General features: G+C 44.3%; 2 protein-coding genes across 2 annotated transcripts in view; one reads left to right on the top strand and one right to left on the bottom strand.

The window, feature by feature from the left end:
• The window catches only part of coro7 (coronin 7), a 97142-nt gene that overhangs the window by 46521 nt on the left and 23668 nt on the right, over positions 1–26953 (top strand). The gene's annotated exons all lie outside the window — the stretch shown is intronic.
• Positions 1835–25376, bottom strand: vasnb (vasorin b). The gene is made up of 3 exons (XM_068718859.1): positions 25156–25376; positions 18502–18563; positions 1835–5861 (listed from the first exon to the last, which is right to left on the bottom strand). The coding sequence occupies exon 3, from the start codon at positions 5852–5854 to the stop codon at positions 3776–3778; it is 2079 nt and encodes a 692-aa protein (XP_068574960.1). The 5' UTR covers positions 5855–5861; positions 18502–18563; positions 25156–25376; the 3' UTR covers positions 1835–3775.

Consider the following 26953-nt stretch of genomic DNA (forward strand, 5'->3'; position numbering starts at 1 on the left):
CAGTCCTTTTTACATGGAGTCCACCCAGTGTATCCATTATTTACGTATAGATGGGTTGAACAGTTGTTTAAGACTTGAAGGACAGACATACATACAGACAGACTCATTCCATTTTAATCAGATGAGAGGCTTAAACAGGCTTCATTCCTTTACAACTTAAAAAAAAGATGTTTATTATTTTTTAAATTCAGGACGCATGGAGGTTAAAGGTCTAGTGTGTAGGATCTGGCGACATGTAGCAGTAAGGTTGCAGATTGTAACCAACGGAAACTTCTCCATGTCTTTTCTAGAGCGTAGGAGTATAGCTAAATGACTCATTCTAAGGTAACGGATACACAGCGAATCTTATTTTCAGGTGATTGTTCACTAAAGGAAACATACTTGATAATATTATATTATATTTCTGCCAAATAGATCCACTAAATGCTACACGCTGTTCCTTTAAAACAGTGGAGGAAGGACAAAGAAGTTTAAACGTATTGACCCCCAGGGGGTTTCTCCTTTTTATGTCACTAGGAAGTTTGCTCTCTCTAAGCTTGTTGATATAATAGGGCCTCCCTGACAGGAGTGGTGCTGTTTTATGGGTTTGTGTTGTTAGCATGGGACCTTGCACAACAGCTCCCAGCTATGGGCCAGTACATGCATGCGTTTGTTTGTTTGTAGGCGTGGGTGTATGTGCGTGCATGCTGAATCAATCCCCTACCAGCATCTTTCCTATAAAACGCATCGGTGGTCAGCGTATTTATTGTGTGGGTTTGCAAACAATGCTCACTCATTAGGCTGAGACCAGTGAGTCATTTTCAATGGTTAAATACAATTACAACCTTAACGACAAGTGTTTTCAATCATAATCTTTATTTCCATTTTGCCTTCAGCTCACTGCTGGCATGGAATAATTCCAAAACCTATTGTCCATTGAAAGCACACATTAAACAGTCTTTAGGATGTTGGTGCACTGTTGAATGTAGCAAAGAGAATCAAATCATTTTATAGAACACATTCATTATTAATCACATCACCTTGGAAATTGGGGTTGGATGATTTTAACAATATTTACCCATGCTAGCGGCATGGGTAAATATGAGGTTACAGTTTTAAGACAAAAACAAGGACAACAAAGTGGTATCAAACTGTCAATCTAAGGTAGCTGTGCCCTAAAGCATACTCTGCTTTATGGTCTATTTTACTCTAAATGGTACCATATTTTACTAAATCATGTTGTATTGAAGAGGACTTTAATCTAGCGATTGAGACCATAAACTCATGTTTACAATGTTAACTGAGGTAATAAAATTACGTGAGAGGTAGGGTCATTTTCTCATAGACTTCGATACAATCAGCCTTATTTTTGCTACCAGAGGAGTCGCCCCCTGCTGTTCATTAGAATGAATGCCAGTTTAAGGCACTCCATTAGCTTCACTTGTCAGAATCAGAAGTTGCCGCCTGTGTAAACATTATACCTGATTAACATCAGCATGTTGGCATTGTCATTGTGAGCATGCTAACATTAGCATTTAGCTCAAAGAACTTGTACCAGTATTGAAATGTATTAAGCACAAATACACACGCGCATGTACACACAGACACACACACAAACTTATGTGTGGTTGAGATCCAGCATAATTACACCTACACTTGTACCTTTGTTCCCTTCTCTCTTTCTTGGACTCCCCCTCCTGTGATCTCTCCCCTCGCGCCGTTGAGTGATGGCTTAAAAGGAAAGGGAAGTTAATGACAAACATAATCCCCTCTGTTGCCTGTCAATCTAATCCTTCCTCTTACAAGCAAAAAGGTGGAAACTACAAAAAAGACAACTTGACCCGTTTTGTTTTTGGATATTCATTTAATGATAATATCACTCTTTCCATTTGTACAAATACGTTCACAAAATTAAAAAAAAAGAATGAATGGCAACAAAAGGCTTCCCAAAATAAACAGGGAAAAAAAGAACAATCACAGAACGAAATCGAAAATAATTTTGGTTATCTTCAATGTATTCTATTTGACAAACAATTATTCCAGTTGCATTTGTTTGTGTGGGTTATAAAGACATGTTAGCAGGGAACTGTTAATTGTGCACGGGGAATACTGTAGGTAAGTAACTTTACTGACATTCACAGATGTGTCTTTGGTGTGTTTGCCTATAGGTAGAGTTGTTTGGGGCTTAAAGTACTCTTTGACATGCGGGCAGATAGAGAGGGTAACTGATAGTAACTTGATGTCTGCAGGTCTTTGCACAAGACGGAACACGTACTTGCATTATCACTGAAGTTGACAGATCTACACACGCACACACAATCAAATACACACATTCATTCACACACACACACACACACACACACACACACACACACACACACACACACACACACACACACGCACAAATGGTTACTTTGAGTCCTTCTTTGCCCTATATTCACAGATTTGGATCTCAGCACACTGTGTCTGCGTAATAACCTTCCTGTAGATCTTCCATTTTGCAAGTTTCATTGTCCTCTACACAACATTGTAAAGAAGTCTGCTCCTCTCATGGACATAGTCTTGTTAGGTGTAAGTGAGCAAAACTCACTTACTCAAGGGAAACACAATACACAACCACTATTTGCTTTGCTTGTTGTGGGCCAGGCCAAGTAGCATGATGTACATGAATTGTAGTTCCGGGAGTTTCCCTTGCAGTAAATATAAATAATAAATAAAGTCTCTAAAGTTCTTTTGCTGTATAGTCATTTGAGTGCTTACTGTAATTAAGGCAAGCTACAAACTGTATGGAGTTTAGTGCAGCACCGAAACAGAAGGGGTTCATTCAACTGCTTCCCTCTGTACCTTTTGTAATCCCGTTTACCTTCTCCCTTTGTGGTTGCAAAGCAGACTGAGGGCTTCAGAATCGAGAAGGGGGATTTAGTCTTGAGTCCGTCCAGACTCACATCTACTTAGACTGTCTGACATTCTGGGGGTAAAGCCCTTTGATTGACTTTGCTGGTACCAAATGAGTTTTAATCTTCAAAGATTTTAATCTGCTGTTTTGTCTGTTAGTCACAAGAAGTGTGGGTGCGGGGGGGGGGGGGGGGACTATAGAGGGCTGTTAACAGCCATAATGTTGCACAATACAAAATAACAAAGACACAGGTATAAAAAAACATACATACAAAAAAAAAATAGTTTAAAGCCAAATAAAGAATACAAGCATCAGCTATTTTCTCTGCATAACTTCATTTGGTGTCTTAAAGGTCATTCACAGCTAGCACTGATCCCTTTGGGGTAGTACTGAGGAGTTACAACATGCAGCAACAACAATTGCTGATATAGTGTTTAGTTGGCGGGGAAAGGGCAGCACAACCCCATTTCAGTGCACTCTCCTTTCCTGAACAGATAAAGGAGGGCCTGAGGTCGCCATGTCCCTTAACCCTAGGTCTCAGCCAATCACAACACAGCATCAGTCCCAGCATCACAGCATGGGAGCTGAGAGGTTGCCATTCCAGCAATGCGAGTGAGGCAATTTTATTGAAGCAGAACGGATGTAAATGGAGTAGAGGCACTTTCAATGCTTTTTAAAGTCCAAACCAAGGTTTTCGAACATGTTTAAAGTCTACTTAAGACAACCGTAGGGCATTGAGTTAAATATATGTCCAGTTTCTCCTTTTATGTTTGCCTGGTTGATACTGTGTCCTCCACTTTCAAAACTGCATTTGCTGCTCTCTGTATTTCACCAGTGGGGAAAACAGAGCTGAAGAATACAAAAATCCTCCTTTTAGGTCTGATTAGTCAAAGCCAGGTGTCAAAAGTAGGAGGGCTTGTGTGAAGTCATATTGTTATTTGATGTACAGTGATCCTGTAGTAGCAACACCTCATACTCCAGATTGCCATTCTGAACAGCAGGTTCAGGGATCGTAAGTTGGGGCTGTTTCTGAGGCAATGCCCCATTGTCCAAACCAGCCTTCACTCCATCCAACTCTAGCTGAGAGGGCTCACAGTCTAAGTCCAGATGGCCCTTGGCCCTTTTCCTGCGAAGATAGCATACCACCCCCACTGCTATTGCTATTAGTACCAGCAGTAGCAAGATGGCAATGGCAGGCACCAGCATAGTTGTCAGCCTTTGGTCGTCAATCTGTTGACGACGGTTGCTGACACTTTCAGCAACCGTACGGGCTTCAGTGCAGACACTGTCCGTGCCACTAGGTGCACCTAATGGACTGGCACACACCGTGTAGGTGGAGTTGGGCTGCAGGCCTCTGAGTATGTACTCTGGGAAGGATGCTGGCAGGCTGAGTTGAATCGGCCTGCGGTCTGGCCCAGAGAGATTACGATAGGTTAAGCGGATTCCTCGGATGTAAGGCCGCATTTCAATGTAGCGGTGGAGGTCCAGCAGGATTGAGGTTGTGGTTGCTTGATGTGAGCTGATGTCTGGTGCATCTACACTGACAGTTGCCATGGGGACGTCAGCTTCCGGTGGTGAAGGTGGGTGATAGTTTTGGAATTCACAATACATGCCAGAGGTGCCATGTGGACAGGTACAATGTACCTGACCATGCTGGTCCAACCGACAAGTACCCCCATTCAGACAGGTGTGAGGGGGACAGAAATGCTGCTCCTCGCCTGGGTCCATACTGCTGCTACTGGGGGATGCAGGGACAGGGGGCAAGGGCGAGTCCTCTTTGTCTGTGGGGTTGTCACTGGCCCTGGGGACTAGAATAGCTCTAGTAGTACTCGGTAAGGTAGTGACAGGAACAGGCAGGGTAGTGGTAGTTTTGACAGTACTAGTGGTGACTGTAGTTGTAGTAGGACAGCCAAAATCCCTGTGCTCCAGTCTTTCCAATACCTTTCCAGCATTGATAGGGGGGAAATGGCAGCGGGTCTCCTCTGTTCTGTCCAGGGTGATGCTCTGGGCTCTTAACCATCTTGGGAACCATGCTAAGGTACAGAGACAGTTGAAGGGGTTCTCTGCAACTGTTAGCTTTCTGAGGTGGGGTAAGAGCTGGGTGAACTCCTCAGGAAGGCCCTGCAAGCTGAGGCTGCTAATGTCCAAGGTCTGCAACTCTCCAAGGTTCTGCAGGTCCTGAACCTTAAGAGGGCCCATCGGGTTCCCAGCCAGGCAGAGGTGAATCAGACCCTGGGTCTCCTTTAGCGCTGAGGGAAAGGACTCAAGTTGGTTTCCTGAGATGTCCAGTTCATGGAGGTTCTTTAGACTACGTATGAGCTCCTTATTCAGGCTGATGAGCCCCACACCACCCAATTTGAGCGACTCAAGGTTTGGGGTCTGGAGATCTGAAGGACCCAAGGTGGGTAAGACATTAAAACGAAGGTCCAGCAGCAGTAGTCGTTGCATTGAGAGAGCAGGTAGGGATGTCAGCTGGTTGCCCTGCAGTTTGAGTTCCAGAAGGTGCTCCAAGCCATTAAAGGCATCAGGGTGGATGGTCTCGATATGATTACTGTACAAATAAAGGCGCTCAAGCAGTGCCATACCCTGGAAGCATTCCTCTGAAATGTGGGTGATCTGGTTGGATGACAGGTCAAGGTTTCTCAAAGAGATCAAAGGTTCAAACACCCTATCAGCAAGTTCAGTCAATTTGTTTTGACTGAGGTCCAGCATCTCCAGGTTTTCCAGGCCATCAAAGTCCTCAGATGTCAAGCCCTCAATGCCGTTGGCAAAGAGGTAGAGACTTTTTGTGGATGGGTCTACTTCCTTGGGAATGGTAGAGGAGCGTCTCTGGAAACATAAGATGGAGTCTGGTGTGGAACAGGCGCAGTCCTCTGGGCAGTCGCTGGACCAGGTTCCATTGGGAAGAATGAGGAAGAGCAGAAAGGGCATCAGTGGAGTGAGGAAGATCTTCATCGTGCAGACTCTTTCTCTCTCCATGCTCAGCCTACAACAAGAGAACACATAATCTGTCAATTACCTGCATAATCATCCAGAGAAATATATAGTAAATGCTGACTGATTGTAAACAGGATTCAACAGTATTACACATAATATTGCTTGGGTCACGTTTGAGTTGAGGAGCATTCATCTGTTGCACAAAGCAATGTGGAGCAGATGCAGCATAATGTTGAATTTATTTTACAATCTAAATGTTCTCCCTATAGTATATAGTTTGTAAAACAAGATTAGGTCAGCTATTGATTCACTGTGTGGCTTTTTAATGCGTTTCAAAGAGTGAGATTATTATCAAAGGTTTAACTCTGCATAGCCAGTGATCAAAGTCAGTCTTTTGTCACAAGGTCTCTCAAACAATAGGGCTGTAGCCGTGACATCAGGCGTCCGAGGGAGTTTTCTACTAAACTCTGGGAAAAGTTGACATAGTGGCATCTTGCCACGCTTTTCTGGCTAAAGGAGTGCCGGATTCTTCCTGGAATAATCTGTGTAATAGATAGTATTGCATCATGCCAAAACCGTTGTTTCCAATGATCCTACAGATTTCTTTGCGTGTTTGCATGACCATAGCCACACATGCATATATATGACAATATGTATTGGTGCTAAATGGAAAAATGTATATTTGTAAGCCGCCCACCCACTGCTATTTACTGCACGCACTGTGGTTGTAGTGGGGTTCTCCCTATGTTTATGACAGACTTCATAGCCTATGAAACAAAAAGGCACACAGCAGCAACGACCAAATCCAACATGCTTTGTTTCTGAAATATCAAAGTGAAAACACAGAGTGGCTCTGAAAATTTTTCTGTCCCTCCAGAGCCACTGAAACAGTGAAAGCTTCGCACACGGCCTCTCAATGATTCACCATAAACACTGCTCTTTTCTCTCCAGTTTCATACAACCATACCATGTCAACTTTGTTTGGCTGTATGTCTGCCGTGCTGCACGTGGCCACGCATCTGTGGATGATTTACTTTGTGGCGTTCTAAACTCGGAGAGTCGCTTCACCGATATGCCGGAGCTGCTTCTCTAACCATAGACGCTATATATATAAATAACATGCTTTTTATGTTGTCATTACGTAGACTGACGGCTGGTGCTGCTGCTTGCCAGACAAGTTTCTCTAATTCTGGATGAAATATACAGAAACTGAAAAGAGCACTGTAGATCATCAGGATGTATGTTACTGTGATTTAAGCCCATTTCACCTGAACCCAAGCCTTCCAAAACAAACACCCTGGTAGAGCGTCAACAACTCAGTATTTGAAAAGGAGGGAGGGGATGATGGAGAGGACAGAGGAATGAGGGGAGATAAAGAAGAAACTAGTTGCCAACAAGAGTCTGCATGGCAGTTTATCATCTTCTGCTATCTAGTGAGATGGCCTTGGGGGAAAGAGGCAACATCTCTATCTGTTAACCATTTCTCTTCTTCAGACCGCTGTTTTGTCTCGTCTTTTTTTCCTACGCTTCAGGGGGTCAATAGAAAGCACTTCTTTGTCCGTAACCCTAAACCAGAGACACCCAAATACACCCAATATTCTCCTGGTTTCCTGTACTTTAGTTAATGTCATAATCTAAATTTATTGATTGGAGGCAAGGGGAGTAAAAAGTTGTCTACAAACATTTATGACGCCCCCACTGTATGTTTTCCGATGCTTGAGGGAGCTTATGCCTTAGGGCTTTGAATGGTGCAGTTGTTGATGTCTTTACTGCACAAATACCTGAATGAAAAGACAAGTATGTGTGACTTACAGTTTTGCTCGGGGAACATTCTGTTCTCGCACCGCTTTACCTCGGGTTTGCGGCCCATTACACAAGATATGTCAAAGACATTGTTTCAGACATTTTAGATTCCTGATGTTATGTTCTTTTCCGTTAAAGTTACAGCATTCACATATATATATATTTTGCACTCTTGCATCTATTAGATATACAAACATTGAACTAGGCTGTAGAAACACAGTTCTTGGTTGTACCAGAATCTGAGTGTATTCATATGTATTGGGAAATAAATGCACATATTTTTCTCCCTCTATCTAATTGCCTTTCCTATATGCAAACCTATTTTTTCTTATTTATTTCAAAATGGGTGTAGTTTTGTTTCATTTAACTATTGGTGTCAATGCCAGCTTTGTCTGTCCTCTGTTAATAGAGAAAAATGTACTTATCTCCATGTGTTACAGTAGCTTCAGAGCTGCTGCCAACTTAAATAATGTATCCTTTTTACAATTAACTTGCTGCTCTTGCCTTTCACTCAGGCTGTTTAATGAGACATTTTCTTTCCCAAAAAAATCACTGCCTCAAATGTCAGAACTTGGAGAGGAGATGAAGGTTGTTTTTTTTTTTGGGGTGGGGGGGCAGAGGAAGGGTATCATCTCCTCACACCACAGCTATGGCATTTATTTTCCTTCTCCTTCAGCATACTTTTCTTTCTGCTCCTCCTTGAAATTGCAGCCTCCTTGGAAAGATTCCCTGATGTCTTATTTTTCTTTCTCCAGTGTATAAACTAGAAGCAGTCATGGCATTCCCCTGAAACCCACTGCCAACACCTCACTCTTATTATTCAGATAACTCTTTCAGACAGGGCAGACATGTCATTCTGTGCAGCCAGACGTCAATAACATGACCCTACTCAAGCCTCGAGGCTTGATTTACCAAAGCAGCTAACTACTTTCCAGAGTCAGCACCTACTGACGGCACTGAAAAACTACCGGAACTTTGGCAGTCATGCAGAAAAGTTGGACCCGCTACTTGTTGCAATTGTTTATGGAAAGTCTTGTCCAGAAAAAAAACAACAATAACATCTGATGGCCACAGCTTTCTGTTGGCTACAGCTCAATGGGCAGCAGAGGTAAAGGGTTGCAGTTATCCCATAATTTACACACATGGAGAAATTCACTTTAACAGTAATTACATTTTTTGAGTCATACCTCAGTGGCTGGGGAGAAGTCCAAGGTAAGAACATTTTAATTGTGGTAATCATTAATAACGTGTTCTTCCACCCAGAAGCAAATGGTAGAACCTCAGCCCTTCAGGAAGAACCAATTTGGAACCCTGATTTTGAAGAGAAGGTGCTGCGTATGTGTACAGAACAAGGGAAAACAAAAAGATTTGTGAAGATAAATAGGAGAGGAAAGGGTTTGGGAGAATCAAGCCACAGCTGAAGCGCATGCAGTGTGTATGCAGAAGTGTACGTGTGTCCATACTTTATGTTAAAGGATGCCTGTTTAGAACAAACACCAAAAGAATCCAATCTCATTCCTTCCGGAGATGGAGAAACTTGACTTTGGTACATTCTATCCGTGCCAGAGACGGCTTTGAGGGTTTCGGTGCCAGAACATACAACAACATCAAGGCAGCCATGAGAGGAGAGCGAGATAAAAACTGAGAGTATTTTCCTTACAGACTCAACGTGGTGATTCTAACGTAGCTCCCCAGGGCACAGTGTTTATTTGAGTGTGCCTCATTCCAAACTGGGCCAAGCAGATCTGATAACCCAGCGGAGGAGAAACTGTGGTGGATGTGGATGGGGAGGGGTTCAGTCAGTGAATACTGCCAGATCACAGATAAACCGTAGCTTGCTAGGTAATAGTCTCCTGTCTTCTTTCCTTCTGGAGAGGAGTGACTTGTGCGGGTCTTATCAGTAAGATAGGTAAGATAAGGCACAATTGTGGCGTCACTACAGTTTGGATCCACAGTATACCATTGTGCTGAGCGACTCCTGGCTGTGAGGCTTTAGTGTTTTGAAGTGTGTGCAGGTGGAGGGCCCGGAGAGAGAGAGAGAGAGAGAGAGAGAGAGAGAGAGAGAGAGAGAGAGAGAGAGAGAGAGAGAGAGAGAGAGAGAGAGAGAGAGAGAGAGAGAGAGAGAGAGAGAGAGAGAGAGAGAGAGAGAGAGAGAGAGAGAGAGAGAGAGAGAGAGAGAGAGCAGAAAGACAGGCTTGTCATCATGCATAAGGAGGAATGCCCCCCTCTTCCTTCTCCTCCTCCTCTCTTGAGTTGTAATTTCCTTTTTGCTCCCCTGCGCGCTTGTTGAGACATTCCTGAGACCGGCAGCAGCTGAGTTAGAAAAAGTGAGTTTGTCTATCTCACTAGCTTGGCATTCAGAGAATAACAGGGAGTCTTTCAGGGTTTATGAACAGACAATGGATTGGATAAATGATGGCTTTGCTGGGCATTCAAATCTGTTAACCAACAATTCTTTTTGCATCTCTGTTTTCTTAATGCGTGACTCAAAGTTTTGTGGGTTGTATTAGAATAAAACGTGTTGGCTGATGAGTACGTGGAATCAAATCGGGGGCAGTACCGGTAAAAAGAAAATGAAGAAGCATGGGAATGTCTTTGCGCAACACTGAGTGAAATACAGCCCGTTAAAGAGGCAATAAGAAGGGGGGAAAAAAGGAAGAAAAGCATTTTCCCCTCTCCCTCGGCTCACTTCTTATCCTGCTTTTCTTTCTTTTGAAGATGAGTAGGAAAAGAAAAGAAAAGCAAGGGAACAGTGGAGACAAAAGCAGGTTTCTGTCAGCAGGGGCACCGGGGGTGGAGAGGTGGATAAGGCCCGGCTTTGCGAGGGTGAAGTGGGCTTCAGCAATTAAATCCCGGCAGGCCAAGCGTCAAGAGCCCTTATCTTCAGAGCTGAAGGCCAACACTGAGGGGCAATGAAGGTTGCAAGAGGGGGAAGAAAACTGCGGTGTGTGTGTGTGTGTGTGTGTGTGGGTGTGGGGGTGTGGAGGAGCGGCAGGTCACTGTGCACTTGCATAATTCAGCAGAGACTACAGGGGGGCACCACGCCAAGTCACAGTAAGGGGATAAGGCTGCACACTACAGAGTGCATACTCCCATCAAAGAGGCCCCTTCTCTTCTGGGACTTAATCTGTTAAAGGAACAATACTTGTGGTATGTGCATTAGAGTATGATCTACGGTGTTGTAGGTCTTAGGGTTCAGTTCACTGTGACGCACTACTAAAATATACTACTACAGCAGCTCCTCGTGTAGATTTACCACAGTAGCACAGGGACATTCATACACAATGGTTGTAAATGATAATTTAGGCAGCCAAAACAAAATCCCATGTTCCCTCTCTGTGTTCGCCCCATTTCCAATTCCTGGCCCGATGAGAAGACAAAGGACTACTCCTCCTAACACACACACTTCCATATCCCAATCCCTGTCTACTGTCAGCAACGTCCCTTCCAAAGCTGGACCTCGTTATCACCAGTCCCGTGTGGGTTATCCGTCAACATGACAAAGGGGTCAAAGAGAGAGCTGGTACGGTGAAACAAGAGTTGTGTAGGGTTGTTTTAGGATTACTTAGGAAGTAGGACAGAAGAGAAGGAAGCATGTTTGTGCAGGAACACGTAACGCAACTATGAGTTTGAAAATGCCAGCTATGTTAATGTAGTCGGTCGGTATGCATGTAATGCTGTGAAGTATTTGTCACAGGTATGTGCTAATTGTCACTCTATCGCAGTGCTCTATTACTGTTGGTAAAACTATGTAACTCTAAGCAAACAGAATAGTTATGATCAGAAAGGAAGCCATGTTTGAAGACGGAAACGTGTTTGCCTAATCCTCGTTCTAGGTTTTCCATTTAGGGTCAGCATAGTAGGAATGTAGATTTACTTTTGTTTATTCTGAAAATAAATCTGGTCACAAAAAAGCTAATGGCTATTTTCTTTTGTAATTTAGTCCTGTCAAGGGAAGCTGCATCTGTCTATCTTAGAGCTTAGATATATCTAAGATGCTCAAATTTGTGAAAAGACACACAACAGATTAGGTGTCTTAACATCAAGGCTGGGCTGCATAAAACATATATAATGCCGGTGGTAGCCTTTCTAAAAAAGAGAGTGGGTATTCTAAAATATGCTCTGTTAAATGCACTCTTGCATCAAGCTCAGATTACAAACATAGGCAGGAGAGAGAAGTACATGTGGAATTAAAGAGGGATGATAGTTTCATGTTTGTCACTGGCAATACTCATCTTGAAGCCACAATGTCATTGGTATGCTTTGTAGTGGTATGAAGGGAAATTAGTGGCCATAATAGATTTACAATGTGCTGCACAAACAAAGCTTTCCAACTGATTTCAGCCTGACCACAAGAAAAGAGCCTGTAATAGTCACATCCATCTTGAATCAGCTGTGCCAGTGCTGATTGATATCAAAGGGTTGTTGTTTTAGTCAGCAACTTAATCAGAAGGTTACTTAACCTAGTTACAGACTTTATTTTTTTATTTTTTGGTTATGCCTTCCCTTGTTCTACGCGTTTTGCTCCGTACACTCCGCACGTCTAAATGAGTTGGAAAACAGCTTCTTCTTGGTGTGTAAGGCGGCCCTTTTCATCTCAGGATTTATGCTTTTAACCAGGCCTGCTTATGAGGACAGTGTGAAGCCTTACCATTAGAGCCTGCAGCTGGGGGACTTGAAAGAGAGCATAATATACAGTCCAGGGGTGAATGGGAGGGTAGTGAAATAGTAAAACTCTCAAAAACAATGTATATTTGTTGCACTATAGGAGGGATACGGGGCAACTCGCGATACCTTTTTGTGCTAAAGAACTTTTTGTTTGATTTGTAAAATAGAACATTAATCTTAACACAAAAAAAGAAAGAAAAAGGCAAACAGTCATTCCTCTGCCGAGGACAGATCAGATAGCATCAGTCCAAAGGACAACGAAGCCTGTGAGGCAGAGAGCGACTCCTTGAGGTCAGAGGTCAGACTCAGATTAATGTTTCCACTGCTGCTCAGCATTCTGTGTCTTCTGTTGTAACCGCGGCCCAGACGACACAGATAACAGACCCTGTTCGACACGGGGCACACACCCAGCTCCGGTTACACACAGCGTACACCTGAAGCCTGCTGGTCCTCGTCTCCACAACAGGTGTTTTCTCCGCTCCTCCGGGGCAACGTGAAACTCAAAACCTCTGGAGCGTGTCGGAGTAAAAGATGCGCCCTGCGCCCAAAGCTCCAGCCTCAGCCGGCTGCACGCCTCTGCCTCAGAGCAGGCGAGACCTTTTCCTTTTGTTTTATTCCTCCTGTTTTATTCTTATCGAGGCCCACATGAGGGGAGACTCTCTCTTCTTCTCTTCTCTCTCGGTTTACACACAGTGTCCTCTTGTTTTGCCCACTGAGGGATGTCTCAACACTGACACTCGTCTTTTATCGCTGCACCCTGCCCTGTGGCCTCTCGGGACAGATGGTCATTGAGGTCACAGTCGCATCCAATCTGTCTGAGATCTTAACCACAGGACTCTCATATTACACAGACACAAAGGATGTCAGAGCTTGGGCCTTCATCTGTTTTATGACTTTACTGTGGTGTTTGCACAACTTTTGTCAATCTGGTCTTTGAGCTAAACACCATGACCCCACTACTCTGCTGAGTCTACCTTTCAACCTGACTTGAAATCGGTCACAAACAACAACTCTCTGCCTTCCCTCACTCGCTCTCCGTCTCGCTCTCTTTCTCTGTTTATCTTCACCCCTCGCCCAGACACAGCAGCAAACCACACCACTGCAGTAGTAACGGTCTGACGAGTCCGAAAGGACAACATCCCCAGGAAACGATAAATACGACATCCTAGTGTCACAAAGCTGGACTCTCTCCAGGCCTCGTCTGGTGCCTTCATGTCCAGTGTTGTCTAGAGCTTTGTCCTCCTGTTATAGGGACACCCAAAGCCAACTGGTCTCTCCAAATATGCCTGAGAGAGCCCGGCCTCGAGCGGGGACAGGGCGATGTTTGTGGTGTGTGTGTGTGTGTGTGTGTGTGTGTGTGTGTGTGTGTGTGTGTGTGTGTGTGTGTGTGTGTGTGTGTGTGTGTGTGTGTGTGTGTGTGTGTGTGTGTGTGTGTGTGTGTGTGTGTGTGTGTGTTGCGGTTAGAAGCGGCTGGGCCGACCAGTTTTATCACTCAGCCACAAGCCCGGAGTGACACGCACACTTTGACTACCCCTTTTGACATTTTTTTCCAGTTCCAACATGACTGCAGTGTTAGTCTGTCACCTGGCCACTTGATTTATTACCTTTTTTATATCACAGATAAAAAGGTCTTTCCCTCATTGTCAGGACGTCTTTGGACAGAAGGCTTGAACTATCCTTCTTTTGGTCTTTATATAGAAGATCAAGGGATGGACCACGCTGGATGTTGCCGCTTTTTTTGCCTTTGTCCTTTGTCGCAACCGCCCCTGTGTAAGAGTTCAAAATGGAGCTCTGCTAAATCAGAGGGTGTGTATGAGTCAGGCGGCAGGCAGGCACACTGACTAGCCTTGTTAGACAAACAGTGTCACACGCACTCGCCGAGGAGACACTCGCACACATGATCCCTCAACCTGTCTGCTCGTCTGTCTCTGCGTCCAGATCATCTTTCCGCTTACTCTCACATACTGTAGTTACTTATCTGAGCCTCTGGCCTCCCACAAGTTAAATAGGCCTCGACCGATTCTGATTCAGTCAAAGCGTTGACAGTGAACGTGCACACAAACACTTGTACAGCTAACAGGTGCCACTCTCGTTAGACACATCGTACAATTCTTTCTAAGATCGCCCTTCTTTGCCTCGTCACCTTGTCTAGTCCCTTGCTCCCTCTGCTCACCTCTTTGCTCTCGCTCAAGTTTGTTTGTGTAGCTGGCAAGGTTATGACTGGAATCTAATGAACAGCCCCACAGGGCCTCGTGGCAACTATGTAGCTGTCAAAGTGTTCATTAGGCGGAGGACCTTGTGAGGAGCCCGAGGCTAAAGTAATGGAACGGTAAACAGAAATGTAGTGCAGCGCTCGGGCTAACGGGTAAACATGCAACTTATTTACCTTCAGCATAGAAACCACAGTCTTGGAAGGAACGCATACAAAGTCACTGCTCATTGGCACAGGGCAGTTCTTCATTTGGGCTAAGTACAGATATGTTACGGGTTATATTAAGGCCCGACAGAAAATAAACTTCCACATTTAACCAAGGTTTTGCTGACGTCAAAAAGGCAATAAAACATGGAAGATAATTACTATGTCAGGTAGAGGAAGGAGGCAAGTGATTTATTGATAAACTGATTGACATTTGTGATTCATTGGCTATTGTTCACTATTACTCATAACCAGTTTGGTCGTCCATGTTTTAATGGATTGAGTGGTTTAAAGTAGTTCTGGAGAAAATCAAATATTGATACAATGTATAGCCTAGCCCTCTTTTAAAGTAAGATTGAGCCATGTGCATATTCAGTTGTCAGTGAAATTGAATAAGTAATGTTGTAAGTATACAGTGAATTCGTCAAAAGTGGAACTTTCCGCATTAATGTTTTTTTCCGCAGCCTCCATTTAAAGGCAGGCACTGTGCAGCGCTACCTGTTTTTCAGGCCCCACACCCCCACCTTTTCTAAGAGTTACCGTTTGTGATTTTTCTTGTCATTCTGGCCTGGAGGCTTTTTTTCCTCCTAATAAAAATGTGCCACACACACACAAAGTAAATGTGAAATGAAGATCGCTGCTGTTGATTAAGATGCCACAAAGGAATTCGTTGTGAAACGGCTGCCCGTGTTGGTAGTGCGCCAGCGCTGGCTGGCAAACCAGCAGTCAGGCAGCACAGATCCCCCAACCCCGACATGACTCTTCTGCATGGCCTCGGGTTGCCCTGCCTTTACCTGCTGTACCAAGACTTGTTTATTTACACAACTGCTTCCACAGTGCGATTGTCTTTTAGGTATTCAAAGTGGCTACTTAGACACACATCTGATTTGATTGATGAGCTCATATCTTTTCCATAGCTGGAGAAGTTTTATATCCTTCCTCTAAGATTGAATTCAATTCTAATTTTCCACTGTGAACTTAAGGAAGTCTGATATCGAATGCTCTCGATGTTAAATAAAATTTCACAGATAAATGACGGCACCCGGGGGCCAAAATCTGTCTTTAATCCGTAGTTTGATTGTCACATTGATATGCGTACGCAACTGACTGAACTAGTGAGCCCTACTATCACAGCGAGTGTAAAGACATCAGTCAGCAACAGACTATTAAGACATCAACGTTGACCCTCAGCTCCACAATTGCCTGCAGCAGGTGCTCACTGCCAGGAGATTCCTCGTATCCAGCACAGACAAGGTGAGAGAGAAGGAGGGAGAGGAGGGTAGTGACAGAGGTGGAGGAATAAATAAGTGAGCCCTCTTCCCTCAAGGCTTAAATCTACCGAATGCAGTCTGAGGAATTAATTGTGCAGTTCTTAGAAGACCATAAAAATTCATTTGAATTCCTTCTAATTCCCACATCTTAGAGACAGAGTATGACAGAGTAATCCATCACACAGAACAGGTTTGGGTTGCAGGTTAAGTTCAGTTTGATTTGAATCACCTCGTCGTAACAACAGTTAAGACTTTTCAGAAAACAATGCAGACTTTGTGTTTACAACTCAAGCAAGTTTCAACAGCCTGTAAATAGAGTTCCATACTGTATATAAACGAATAGAAATGTATGAATGCCTGGGATGATAGAAAGAAACATTCAAATAAAAAAACAACAACACAGCAGCATGTTTAGCTAAATAGTCAACTGAGATGTAAAGTACATCTCTAGTAAACGGGATAAACATGCAAACCACTGGTACGGTCCTTTAAAGGGCCCTTTACCCTGATGCCTGCTTAAGCCATTCATTGAGTTTAGCAAAAGAAGGTCTCTTGGTGTTGTTGTGAGGGAGATTTAAGCCTTCAGTGTACAGGATTTGTGTCTGTATGTCTGTGCCCTATGGGTGAGTCAGTCACACTGTCATAAACAGAGAACCTGAGACGACCTGTCAGACTGCCACACGCACAGAGAGAGAGGGGGGATGAATGATGCTTTGTTATTGTAACAGTGAATGGCAATTTGTCTATATAAAGAGCAGTTTGGTAGCTTTCACATCCGTTCATACGAGTCATTAACGGAGTACAGTAGATTCCTGAGCTGACCTGTAACACACAGAACAATGCGTACCTGTGTGCGTTTGCTCACAAGCTCACTGATGTGTGTGTGTGTGTGTGTGTGTGTGTGTGTGTGTGTGTGTGTGTGTGTTCTGATGTCAATGAGTCTGTGTGTTTGAGTATCTGCATTTCACAGAGGAGCACCCTTGTTTGCTCTTCCATGTTTGCTTTTAGGTTAAATATTTCGACAATATTAACCGACAATTATACGTGCTCGCCGTGGTGTCGAGACGTTAATGAGCAAGTGGGAGAAGTTGTGTTCATGCTGTAACTCAACATCACGTCTGGATGTTTCAACACACGCAGCTACAAGTCGCATTAATGGGAAACACAGACCGCTAACAGAGCTTCGGAGCCTCATATCATGCACGCACTCATATATTACTGCATGCTCAAACATACATTACAATAGGTGTGGCAGCGAAATGCAGGTAAACCACACGCAGGATTGGCTTCAATTCATCAGTACCGGCTTTGATGTTGAAACTTAAAGGATCAAGGCAAAAACTGTTTATTTTAGCATTGAAGAATTGCCTGTATAGCAAATAATCTACAGCACTATACGCTAATTCCTGAACCTCAACCTCAGAATAAGAACTGTGCATCTCCACTGCTCTCTTCTCTGTTTCCCCTGAGGACGACGGGGCTGCTCAGAGAGACATGCAGGGAGCTGTAAGGCAATTAGCGAGAGTAGCGGTGTGTGTCCAGAGGGCCGAGGCTACGGTCTTGTCCTGTGCGTGTGTGTGTGTGTGTGTGTGTGTGTGTGTGTGTGTGTGTGTGTGTGTGTCTTTACAAGCACACACATACACTTCCTGTCACAGCTCATTGACAACTAGCACAACACAGGAATGAGGCAGGATTGAGGGTGAGGGGTTTGTAAAGTAGAATAGAAAATCAGAGCGACAGTTTTCACCGCTGACGCGATAACAGGTGATAACCTCGGCACAAATAGGAGGGTTATTAGTTTAGTTTTTTTATTCTAACAACGATCTGGGTATATAAAACAGGCAAAGTTTAAAAATACCATTTCTGACAGAAACACTACTTGTTTTCTTAGTGGGACCTCATACTAAGCGGATCTGAGTGAGAGAACTGATCATTCAGTGCAACTGTGCAGCTCATTGACGTTTTTAATACGTTTTTATTTGTCAATGCACAGAGGAATAAGATGTGTCAGGCTTTGGATAAAGAGGCAATAATTATAATACAATATACGGTTAACTCCAAACTTCTTCTCTTTTTCCTTTCCCCTCAGTCTGCAACCCTACACAGCCTCCCTGTATCTATTAAATGGTGTGTGTGTGTGTGTGTGTGTGTGTGTGTGTGTGTGTGTGTGTGTGTGTGTGTGTGTGTGTGTGAGAGAGAGAGAGAGTGTGAGAGAGAAGAGAGCTGCTCTTGTTCTCCTGCCAGTCTTGTAAAGAAGGCTCAGAGTTGTGTGAAAGGACCCTGTTGAGGAAGCAGGGTGTTACAGTTAACACAATAAGGACCGCCTACAGTGTGTGATTTGGGTTTATAGATGCAAAATAGTCAAAGAATTATTATTATGAGGTGTGTCTTTGCTTCTGTTTGGCTTAGTTTGTTTTGTTTTTTTTGTATTACAATGACAAACTACTCCTGCAAGTTAACAGGAGGTTTGTATTCTGGTACCTGGCCAAAACTCATTCATAATGTCAGATTTAATTAATGGCTCCACTCACCCAGTGAAGAAGCTTCCTCCTCTGCTCTTGCTCCACTTTTCTTGGTTTCGAGTCTTCCTTCCCTGGAAACAACACAACAGTTTTACCTGTTAGCCATACAGTGCTTCCTTTTTTTTTTTTCCTCCTCTCGACTTATTTGGAATCCAACCCCCCCCCCGTCACGCATTGTTCGCAAGCAAAACAGGAAGTTTTTTGCCTATTAATTGGTTGGATTCCAGCTGTGTGCGGGAGCGTGCTGAGTGCTGGCAGGCCGTGTGGCAGCACAAGAGAATGACAGAGCGGGAGAGGAAGAATGCAGGCAGACCACTCTCCACTCTGTCAGCTCCTTGTGCTGTGGTATCGGCACATCAGCCACGGCCCGAGAGAGAGAGAGTGTGTGTGTGTGTGTGTGTGTGTGTGTGTGTGTGTGTGTGTGTGTGTGTGTGTGTGTGTGTGTGTGTGTGTGTGTGTGTGGAGCGTTGACTTAAGCAAATACAAGACTGCTTCTTTGAGCCCTTATGTGTTGTACTGTGATTGTAGCACAGTTTCTGGTGTGATCTGCAAGATTAATTGAGTTTCACTGTCTTAAGATGTTCCTGAATGAGGTGTTCATCAAATGTAAAAGTGATATACGTCGACATTTCCGACAAAGACTAACATTTGACAATTTTGACAAGTGTGTGTGTGTGTTTGTGTGTGCGTTTAAGACAAATACAGGCCCTCAGTTCTCCAACAAAAGCCAAGAGCAGCTTTAATTGTATGTGATGTCAGCGGGCAAGGCCCAAATTGACCACACTGTCTGTGTGTTTTTATTGATTAGTGTCTCATTATCCTTGACCAGAGTGGTTTGTGCGTGCGCCCGTTTGTTTGTTGCTTTGAATGAATGCAGTATTAACTAGTATTGAACATTATTTTTGAGTGCGGTTATTGGATCACGCTTGCGAGTCGGTTTTGGGAAACACAAAGTGAGCACTTGATAGCCGTTTCATTAGCGGGAGACGTTTCGCCAAGAGCAGCTCCCCACACTTCTTTTTACTATGGCAGACTTTTAAAATGTTCATAAAGTTGATTTGAAGGCACGGTCATGAAATAGTTTCTGAGATAATTAGCTGAGATGCACATATAGCATCTCTCCGGTTCCTACTGCACAACAACTATTCATACTAGCAACACTAAACTCACTCTTCCAGTTATGTTTCCACTAAGTAAAGTTTTCAAGCCATACTTCGTATTGCTCTGAGTCAAACAAAACTAAAAAACAGCGTGACGAACAAACACGAGTTATACATGATTGTGTAACACCTGAAAGCTCACCTCACTCTACATATACCACCTCTGAGTCACCGTGCAGCTCGCTGTGTTTACATCTGAGAATAATCTGCCATGTCTCAGTGTGGCCCGCGACCTACTGCGAGGCCTTCGCTGCTCTCTGCATCCGTGTGTTTCAATTTGCCGCAAAGAGGCTTTTGTGCGTGCTTTGTTTTGTGTGTGTGCCCAGTTTTGGATTGTTCGCATACGTTTAACTGGTCTGTAGAGGTAAACACAAACGATGCATGCAGGGGTTACTGGCGATCTCATGCGAGTGACTACTGTTTGAGGACTCTGGTGCGCTGACCCTGCCCGCGGTCAGTTTCCCGAGGGTCACCGTGCCTCCCTCTCAAGACAATCCCTTGACTGCACTGTAAATATTTAGCTCACAGAGTGGAACTCGCCACTCAAAATAGATTCAAATCATCTTCGCCACTAAGCTTCGTGAGTGACTGCAGCGCTTTTGTAAAAGACAAAACTGCCGACAACAATATTCCCGTCTTGGAATGCCGTTAAAGCTCAGGCCGCCTTCTCCACATCTTTCCACGAGACACTTTAATTTGTAAAGACTGCGCACTGCCAAATCTTTGGTAGTACCTCTTACTTTCTCACTTTTCGCCATTATTTGTTTACTTTTATATGTATTCTCTTTTAAAGGGGCTGTTTTTGTCATACCCTTTGATACTTTTCAGCCTTTCTCTTCACTATAATTTTCTTTCTTCCTCAGTGTTCATCTGTTAAACATAAATATCGCCTCACCCTTCTCCTCCTCCGTTTCTCTTTTTCTCTCTTTGTCACTCCCTTTCTCTTCCCCCCATCTGGTTTAATCTCGTAGCTGAGCAGTCTGGTCTTGATGTTTGAACCACTTTGTAGTGGCATCATCTAAAACTGTCAGCAATTTGTACAAATTACAGCTCAAAGCATCAGTCCAAACCCTAAACCTGCAGATGACGGTTGGGATAAACAGAGAAAAGCTTCCTGTTCAGCTGTAGGTGTGCTGCCTTGCTTGATATTTAACGTGCTTCTCGTATGCTGAATTTGTACACTAGTGACAAGCTGTGACACGAGGCACCATCGCAACCGCTCAGCTGTTGATTTCAGTGTTGAGTGATTGAGATTTGGGCTGGTGCACGCTGACATTCGGATGTACACATTTGCACGTATACATGCACAGATTTCTCTCTCTCGCTCTGCCTCTTGCTCTGTCTCAAGGTGCGGACAGCAGCAGCAGATAACAACACTATTTGTGTCGCTGGCTGCGACGGAAATAGACATTAAGCAAAAGGGGACGAGAGAACGGCAACGTCAACTGATGTAATGCGAGAAAGCGGCTCCGCGCGTACGTGCCAGCTTGTATGTACAATGTGCCTACATGAGTGTGTGTGTGTGTGTGTGTGTGTGTGTGTGTGTGTGTGTGTGTGTGTGTGTGTGTGTGTGTGTGTGTGTGTGTGTGTGTGAGAGTGTGAGAGAGCGAGAGAATGTCACCACTCTGTGATGAGCGAGGTCTCAGACAGTCCGTGACCTGAGCGAGAGCAGACACACACTGACCCGCAGGTACACACCTCGCATATTTACTCTGCCGTCTTATCATTCGATCCATATTCAGTAAAACATTAATGTTAATCTCGGCGGTTAAATATTTGACTTTCCTCTCAAACTGTCTTTCCCACTTCTTGGTTTTGGCCAAACAGAGTGTGTGTGTGTGTGTGTGTGTGTGTGTGTGTGTGTGTGTGTGTGTGTGTGTGTGTGTGTGTGTGTGTGTGTGTGTGTGTGTGTGTGTGTGTGTGTGTGTGTGCGCGCGCCCAGCAAGATCTGGTTGAAGGCTCATTTCCTAATTACAGTGCTGGCCAGAGGTAGTTACAACCTAAGATTAAGAGCTGTTTCTCTTCTTTTTGCAGCAATTTGTGGTGGCTTTCTGGGATGATCATCCTCCCTCTCATCCTCTCTCACTCTCTCACTCACTCTGCTTCCTCTCCCTCAATACTTCACTGCTGTTGGTTTAGGAGTTTGGGGGATTTTTTTGGGCTTTTTGCAGATTTTCCAACTAGAGTGAAATTGGTTTGAAAAAATAGCATTTAATGTAAAGCTTGAGCGAGTAGTTTCATCTGCTTTAGGAGATAGATCTGCCGACAGTGAGCATGTGTGTGTGTGTGTCTCTGGATCCGTGGACAGTTATTTGAGGTTTGCGCTCAAGCTGGGGCCCTCCAAAGCCCTCAGATCCCTTTGCATGTGTGTGTATATTTATGCAAGGTTTTGAAGTGGTTCTTCTGAACGCATCATTTGGCTGCATCGGCAAGCTCTTCTTCAATTTAGCTTGGCAGGCGTACAGGCTGGGGTTTGCCTCCACATACCGCTGGGTCAGCATTGATGTGTGAGTGAGGCAGAGAGGCCCCTTGAAGCTGGGGTTTTAATTTAAGACGCCTCTTTGAGAGAGCGGCTCTTGGTTGTCAACCAGGGACCCCCCCCCCCCCCCCACCTGACGACGGGCACGCCGAAGCCTTTAATTCTGACAGAGGAACATCTAGAATTCTCTCTCTCTTTCTCCACAGACTCCTTGCTAATTGTGAGATGAGCCCTCACTGTTACATGGCCTTGAGAAAAACAAACACACACCCTCATATTCCAACTTTCTGCTCTGTCGACTTCCCTCTCTCTGCCTGCTGTGTGAGTGGCCCACTCTGGTCCTCCTCTACCTCCACCTCCCCGTATCCCTCCTCTCCTCCCTTCCCGAGGCCTCCTCGCCTCAGCACCTGACTTTTAACCCTCTAATCCCTCTGATGCAGAGGGTAAGATGCTTCAGGCACTGCCCCTAATTGGTGTAAAACGGAGCTCCGGCGATGTGAGGCACCATGTGAAAAGTCCTCTGCTCTCAGCCGGTTTGGAGATAGACGACGAGTGGCAAAAAGATTTACAGGCGTCACAGGTTCCTGTGAGATGTCTTGCAGATAGTCATGTCTCAACACAGCTAATGAAGAAAAACAACTGCCATTCATCGTCAGCAGAAGATTTAGACATCAGTGCTCTTTTCACCCGAGCTCTTTGGCACAGATAATGAAATGTCAGCTGTGATTTTGTAAAAAAGTACAGACTGACACAATGGTGGAAACCAGATCCCGGAGGAGTAGTTGTTTCGACATCACCGTCACAGCGGTGTGACAGCAGGCCTGTGCTTAATTGCTTAAATTGGGTTTTAGGACAGAGGGCTGTACTTCGCCTTAGTCATGCTTCCCGTCCACGGACCGACATTTACAGACATGAAAGGTCGGGATAATCCACCCAGTGTGCATATGTGTGTCTCACTCACACCAGCACACACAGTTGCACACTTTATCACCAAAGTACAACTAATATTGATGGCAAGCCGTGTCTTTAATTTTACATCACAGGTAAACTTTACCCTACCTCATTTATTCCTTCTCACAGTATCTCTCCTCATATAGCGACGTAATGTATCCCCTCAGTGTCAACAAGCGATCGTTCAAACACAACGGTCTGCAGTGAGCTTCACACCAGTAAATAACAACCGCTGTAACTGTTACAATCTGTGCATCGTCAGAGCCGGAAAGTTCTCCACATTAGTGAAGGATAATTGGCCTCCTGTGGCTTCTCTGCTGTGTCTGGTAGCCTAATATATAAAGCAATTACCACTATTATATACTTTCAATGACACAGTAGCTTCTCCTATAGTATAATGACAGCCTGTGAGGAAACGAGCGGTACACCGGTGTAGGGGTTAATAGTGGGGCCTGTTGGAGTAGTTTACGCCGCCTGTTTTGCCCCCAGGAAAGATTAGGCTATTTTCCATGCCTGTTTGTGGGGGGCTGTGTAAAAGATGGTAATCGGACTAAGAGCTGGAGGGATCGTGGTCAGAAGACTGCGCTTACATTAATTTAGCATCGCAGACAAAAGATGTATGGATTACTGATTCCCAGTTTGGTTTTAGGGCTTCTGGTTGGTTCTGGTTTTTCATATAATATAATAATATATTTAAGAATCATTAAATTGTTATTTTATGCAGTGTTACAGTGAGATTACCTCTTTTAGGAGAACTGGTTTGATCACGTTTCTGTGGTTATCACCCAGGCCACAGCGTACAAACACTTACATGATTACATGATTGTAGCTGAAAACTAAGAATATAAGGGTCCCTCAAAGACCCCCTCTCAGAGAATCACAGAATACATTGGCATAACATTTGGAAAGATGAGATGGTATTATCTGGAGAAAACAGATGCACTTGCGGTTCTTTGTAGCTCCAAACGTGTTGCGTCATGTCACTTCATTGGATGTTAGTTTATCGAGTGGAGTGGCGGGTCACTGGGAGATTTAATCTTTCAGGAATTTGACCTCATCGCTCATTGCTCTGCTGCACACATGCTGAAGGAAAGTCATGTATCTTTAATTTCTAGTGTTTCATTCTGTCCACTCCGCCTTCAGCTAAAAATCAAGTGGTAACAATAATGAATGTTTTATTTATTCTAATTAAATCATGGATCCATCTTTATACCCGTAGCAGTTTATAGATCTCTTTTATATTGTAGGGTGGCACCGATTATGCGTATGACTGACACTTGGCCACCACACACTTGCATTATCTGACCCGTGCGTATAGAAACCATTTCAACGCTTGTGTCCTATTGAACTCTCTTGTTATGGGACGGTCCCCTGTGTGAGTCCAAAAACAGCTTTTCCCCTGCGGTGAACGAGGCTCGGTGCGGTCTAGACGCTCGGCTCGGCCCCTGCATGCTGCACGGCGTCCTGCGGTCCCACACCAGCCCGCCTCGTTACCGCCCCGATTGCTCCTTTTGCTCCGCGCACACGCTCGCGTTCCCAAATACAGTTTTATTGTCATTACCCACATCGCCAATAAAACCCTGTTACATTCAATAAGACACTGGGGCGGTCATGTTGATTTGTAACTTCTTACAACAAAGAACTAAAGGTTGGTTTTTTTTTCATTTTTACAGGGATGCTATGTGCATTTGTAGAAAGAAAAAAAACACTGTACGTTACAAACATTTTGTATACTAGTATTACCTTACTGTTGAGCATGTCTCTACATTATTCTGAGTTTCTGTAAAGAGAGTTGTCGCACGGGACACACCAACGCAACTTAAATGAACACCGATCAGCGGTGGCTTACATTTATGGACCATAAACTTTGACAAATAGTTTGGATTTTACACTGTCGGTGCTGTTAATCTATTAAGATGTTTTTAAAGTTGATCATACTCCACCGAATTGCATTCGTCAATGTAACCCTGTTAACGCGTCTTTACGCACGTCTTGGTCCTGTTCCAAGCGTCAGAACTCAAACATACTACATGTCGATCCTTAATGTATCAGCCAAAGTAGGAAACCTCTTACCCTGAACTTCGAAGAAGTAAAGTTGTTAGCGCAGTCGCGCTCGTGTCTTTATCCAAGCGGAGCAGTTCGCCGATATAAACTCCCAAGACCTTGATAGTGTTCCGTGTGCGCGCGCTCTCAATAAAAAAAAAGTTTCTCTGAACGTATCAAACTTGTAACGAACGGTCTTCATCAAATCCTTGGAGAGATCCACCGACCTCCACGTCAAGGAATGCGCTCAAGTGCTGCCTCCCTGGACAAAAAGCGCTTTATTGGTGAGCAGAGGAGAGTTTGGGAGGGATGGGAGGGGCGGGGCGAGGCGCGCGGCAGCAGCAGAGCGCACTCCTGCACAGACCCGAGAGCAGCGAGCAGCTCACCTTGCAGTTCGTCTGAGTGCTAAGGACAGACATTCCAGCCTCCTTTCAGTTGGCTATATCTTAATGCCTACCTGCACGACCTGTTTCAAGTGACTCATTTTATTATTTACTGTCCATAAAGGTTGGTTATAATCCACTTAAATGACGATTAACTTTAATAATACCTTGCTCTGCTTTTTTAAATGTGAATTTTAATTACCGCCTCAGGGATTTGAGAGGCTTCAGTATTATGTTTACCGACAGTCTGAAAGGGCAAATCAAGCACAACATCCCTTTAAACTAGAATACATAATACATGTTAGTTGTTAAGTGACATATCAATTTATGAATCATATCTGTTCACACACCTAATCCGTCCATTGACATACGAGGTATACTGACCATTGCCTCCACAGCGTATACGCAGTGTACATTAGCACATATGGTCGCTTCATTCACAGAGAAAGCTATTGAATACTTCCTAACACCAGTGACAAACTACCCGTCGGCAGCTGGCAGCCTATTTCAATGTCAGCCTGTCCCAACAAGGTGCAGTAAGGTGATAGCTCTCAGGAAACGTGTCACCTCCGACGTGTACTTTTAGCCACATGTCACAGAATTAACCGGAAACCTGAGGCCTCTTGTGTACAGCACTTTATGTAAGTCTGACCCACACGTTTGTGCAGAGCTTCTGTTTTCTCCACACGTTGACAAGAAATTGTTTAAAAAATAATTGAAACCAGGGCAACATTCTCCTTGTGGTGATGTCACTCACCCTTGTGCTGAAGCTGTAGAGACTCCTACTGGAAAAATATTCAACAGGCCACCAGACTGGCGCACGTGTCTCCTGAAACCGCCCTCAGTATCCTCTGGATAAGGAACACTTTTTGACTTCCACTTGTTGAGCCGTGCTTCTATGTATTTTGGGCCGTTTACTTTATGATAGCAGTCTCCACAAAGTCTCGTGCCTTTCTCCTGCCCCATCTGCTCCTACTGTAGGAGTTATTACATGTAACACACCCACACACATGCACTGTGCCATCTGCAAGGCATTACAGTAAATTGCAGGAATAGAGAAATGATTTCACGCACGTCCCGCAGGGTCCAGATGTGGCTCCTCAGTCGTAGCCACAACTTAGTTTTACGTGTTCTGGAGAAATAAAGAAGGGAGTAAATCTTACCCTGTTGCACTTAATCACACAGGCTCACAAAACCAGGGCTGGTTCTCTGTCCGTCTCTGTTTCTCCCCCTCATAAACATAAACCTCTGTGTCCAAACAACAACACCAGAGCGGAGGTCTTCCAGGCAACACTGAGGGTGAGTCATTTATCTCAGTGTGTTGGATGGTGAGCTCAGGTACTCAAGGACTCGCCTTCAAACAGGCAACTGGCTGTTATTTTATTTTCTGCAGAATCTCAAACTCAAAGTCGGCATGATCTGAATGCTGCCACAACTCTCATTAG

This window comes from Cebidichthys violaceus, unplaced genomic scaffold (genome assembly GCF_023349555.1).
Source record: "Cebidichthys violaceus isolate CVI_PGR_0920_01 unplaced genomic scaffold, fCebVio1.0.p SCAF_23, whole genome shotgun sequence".
Lineage (NCBI taxonomy): Eukaryota > Metazoa > Chordata > Actinopteri > Perciformes > Stichaeidae > Cebidichthys > Cebidichthys violaceus.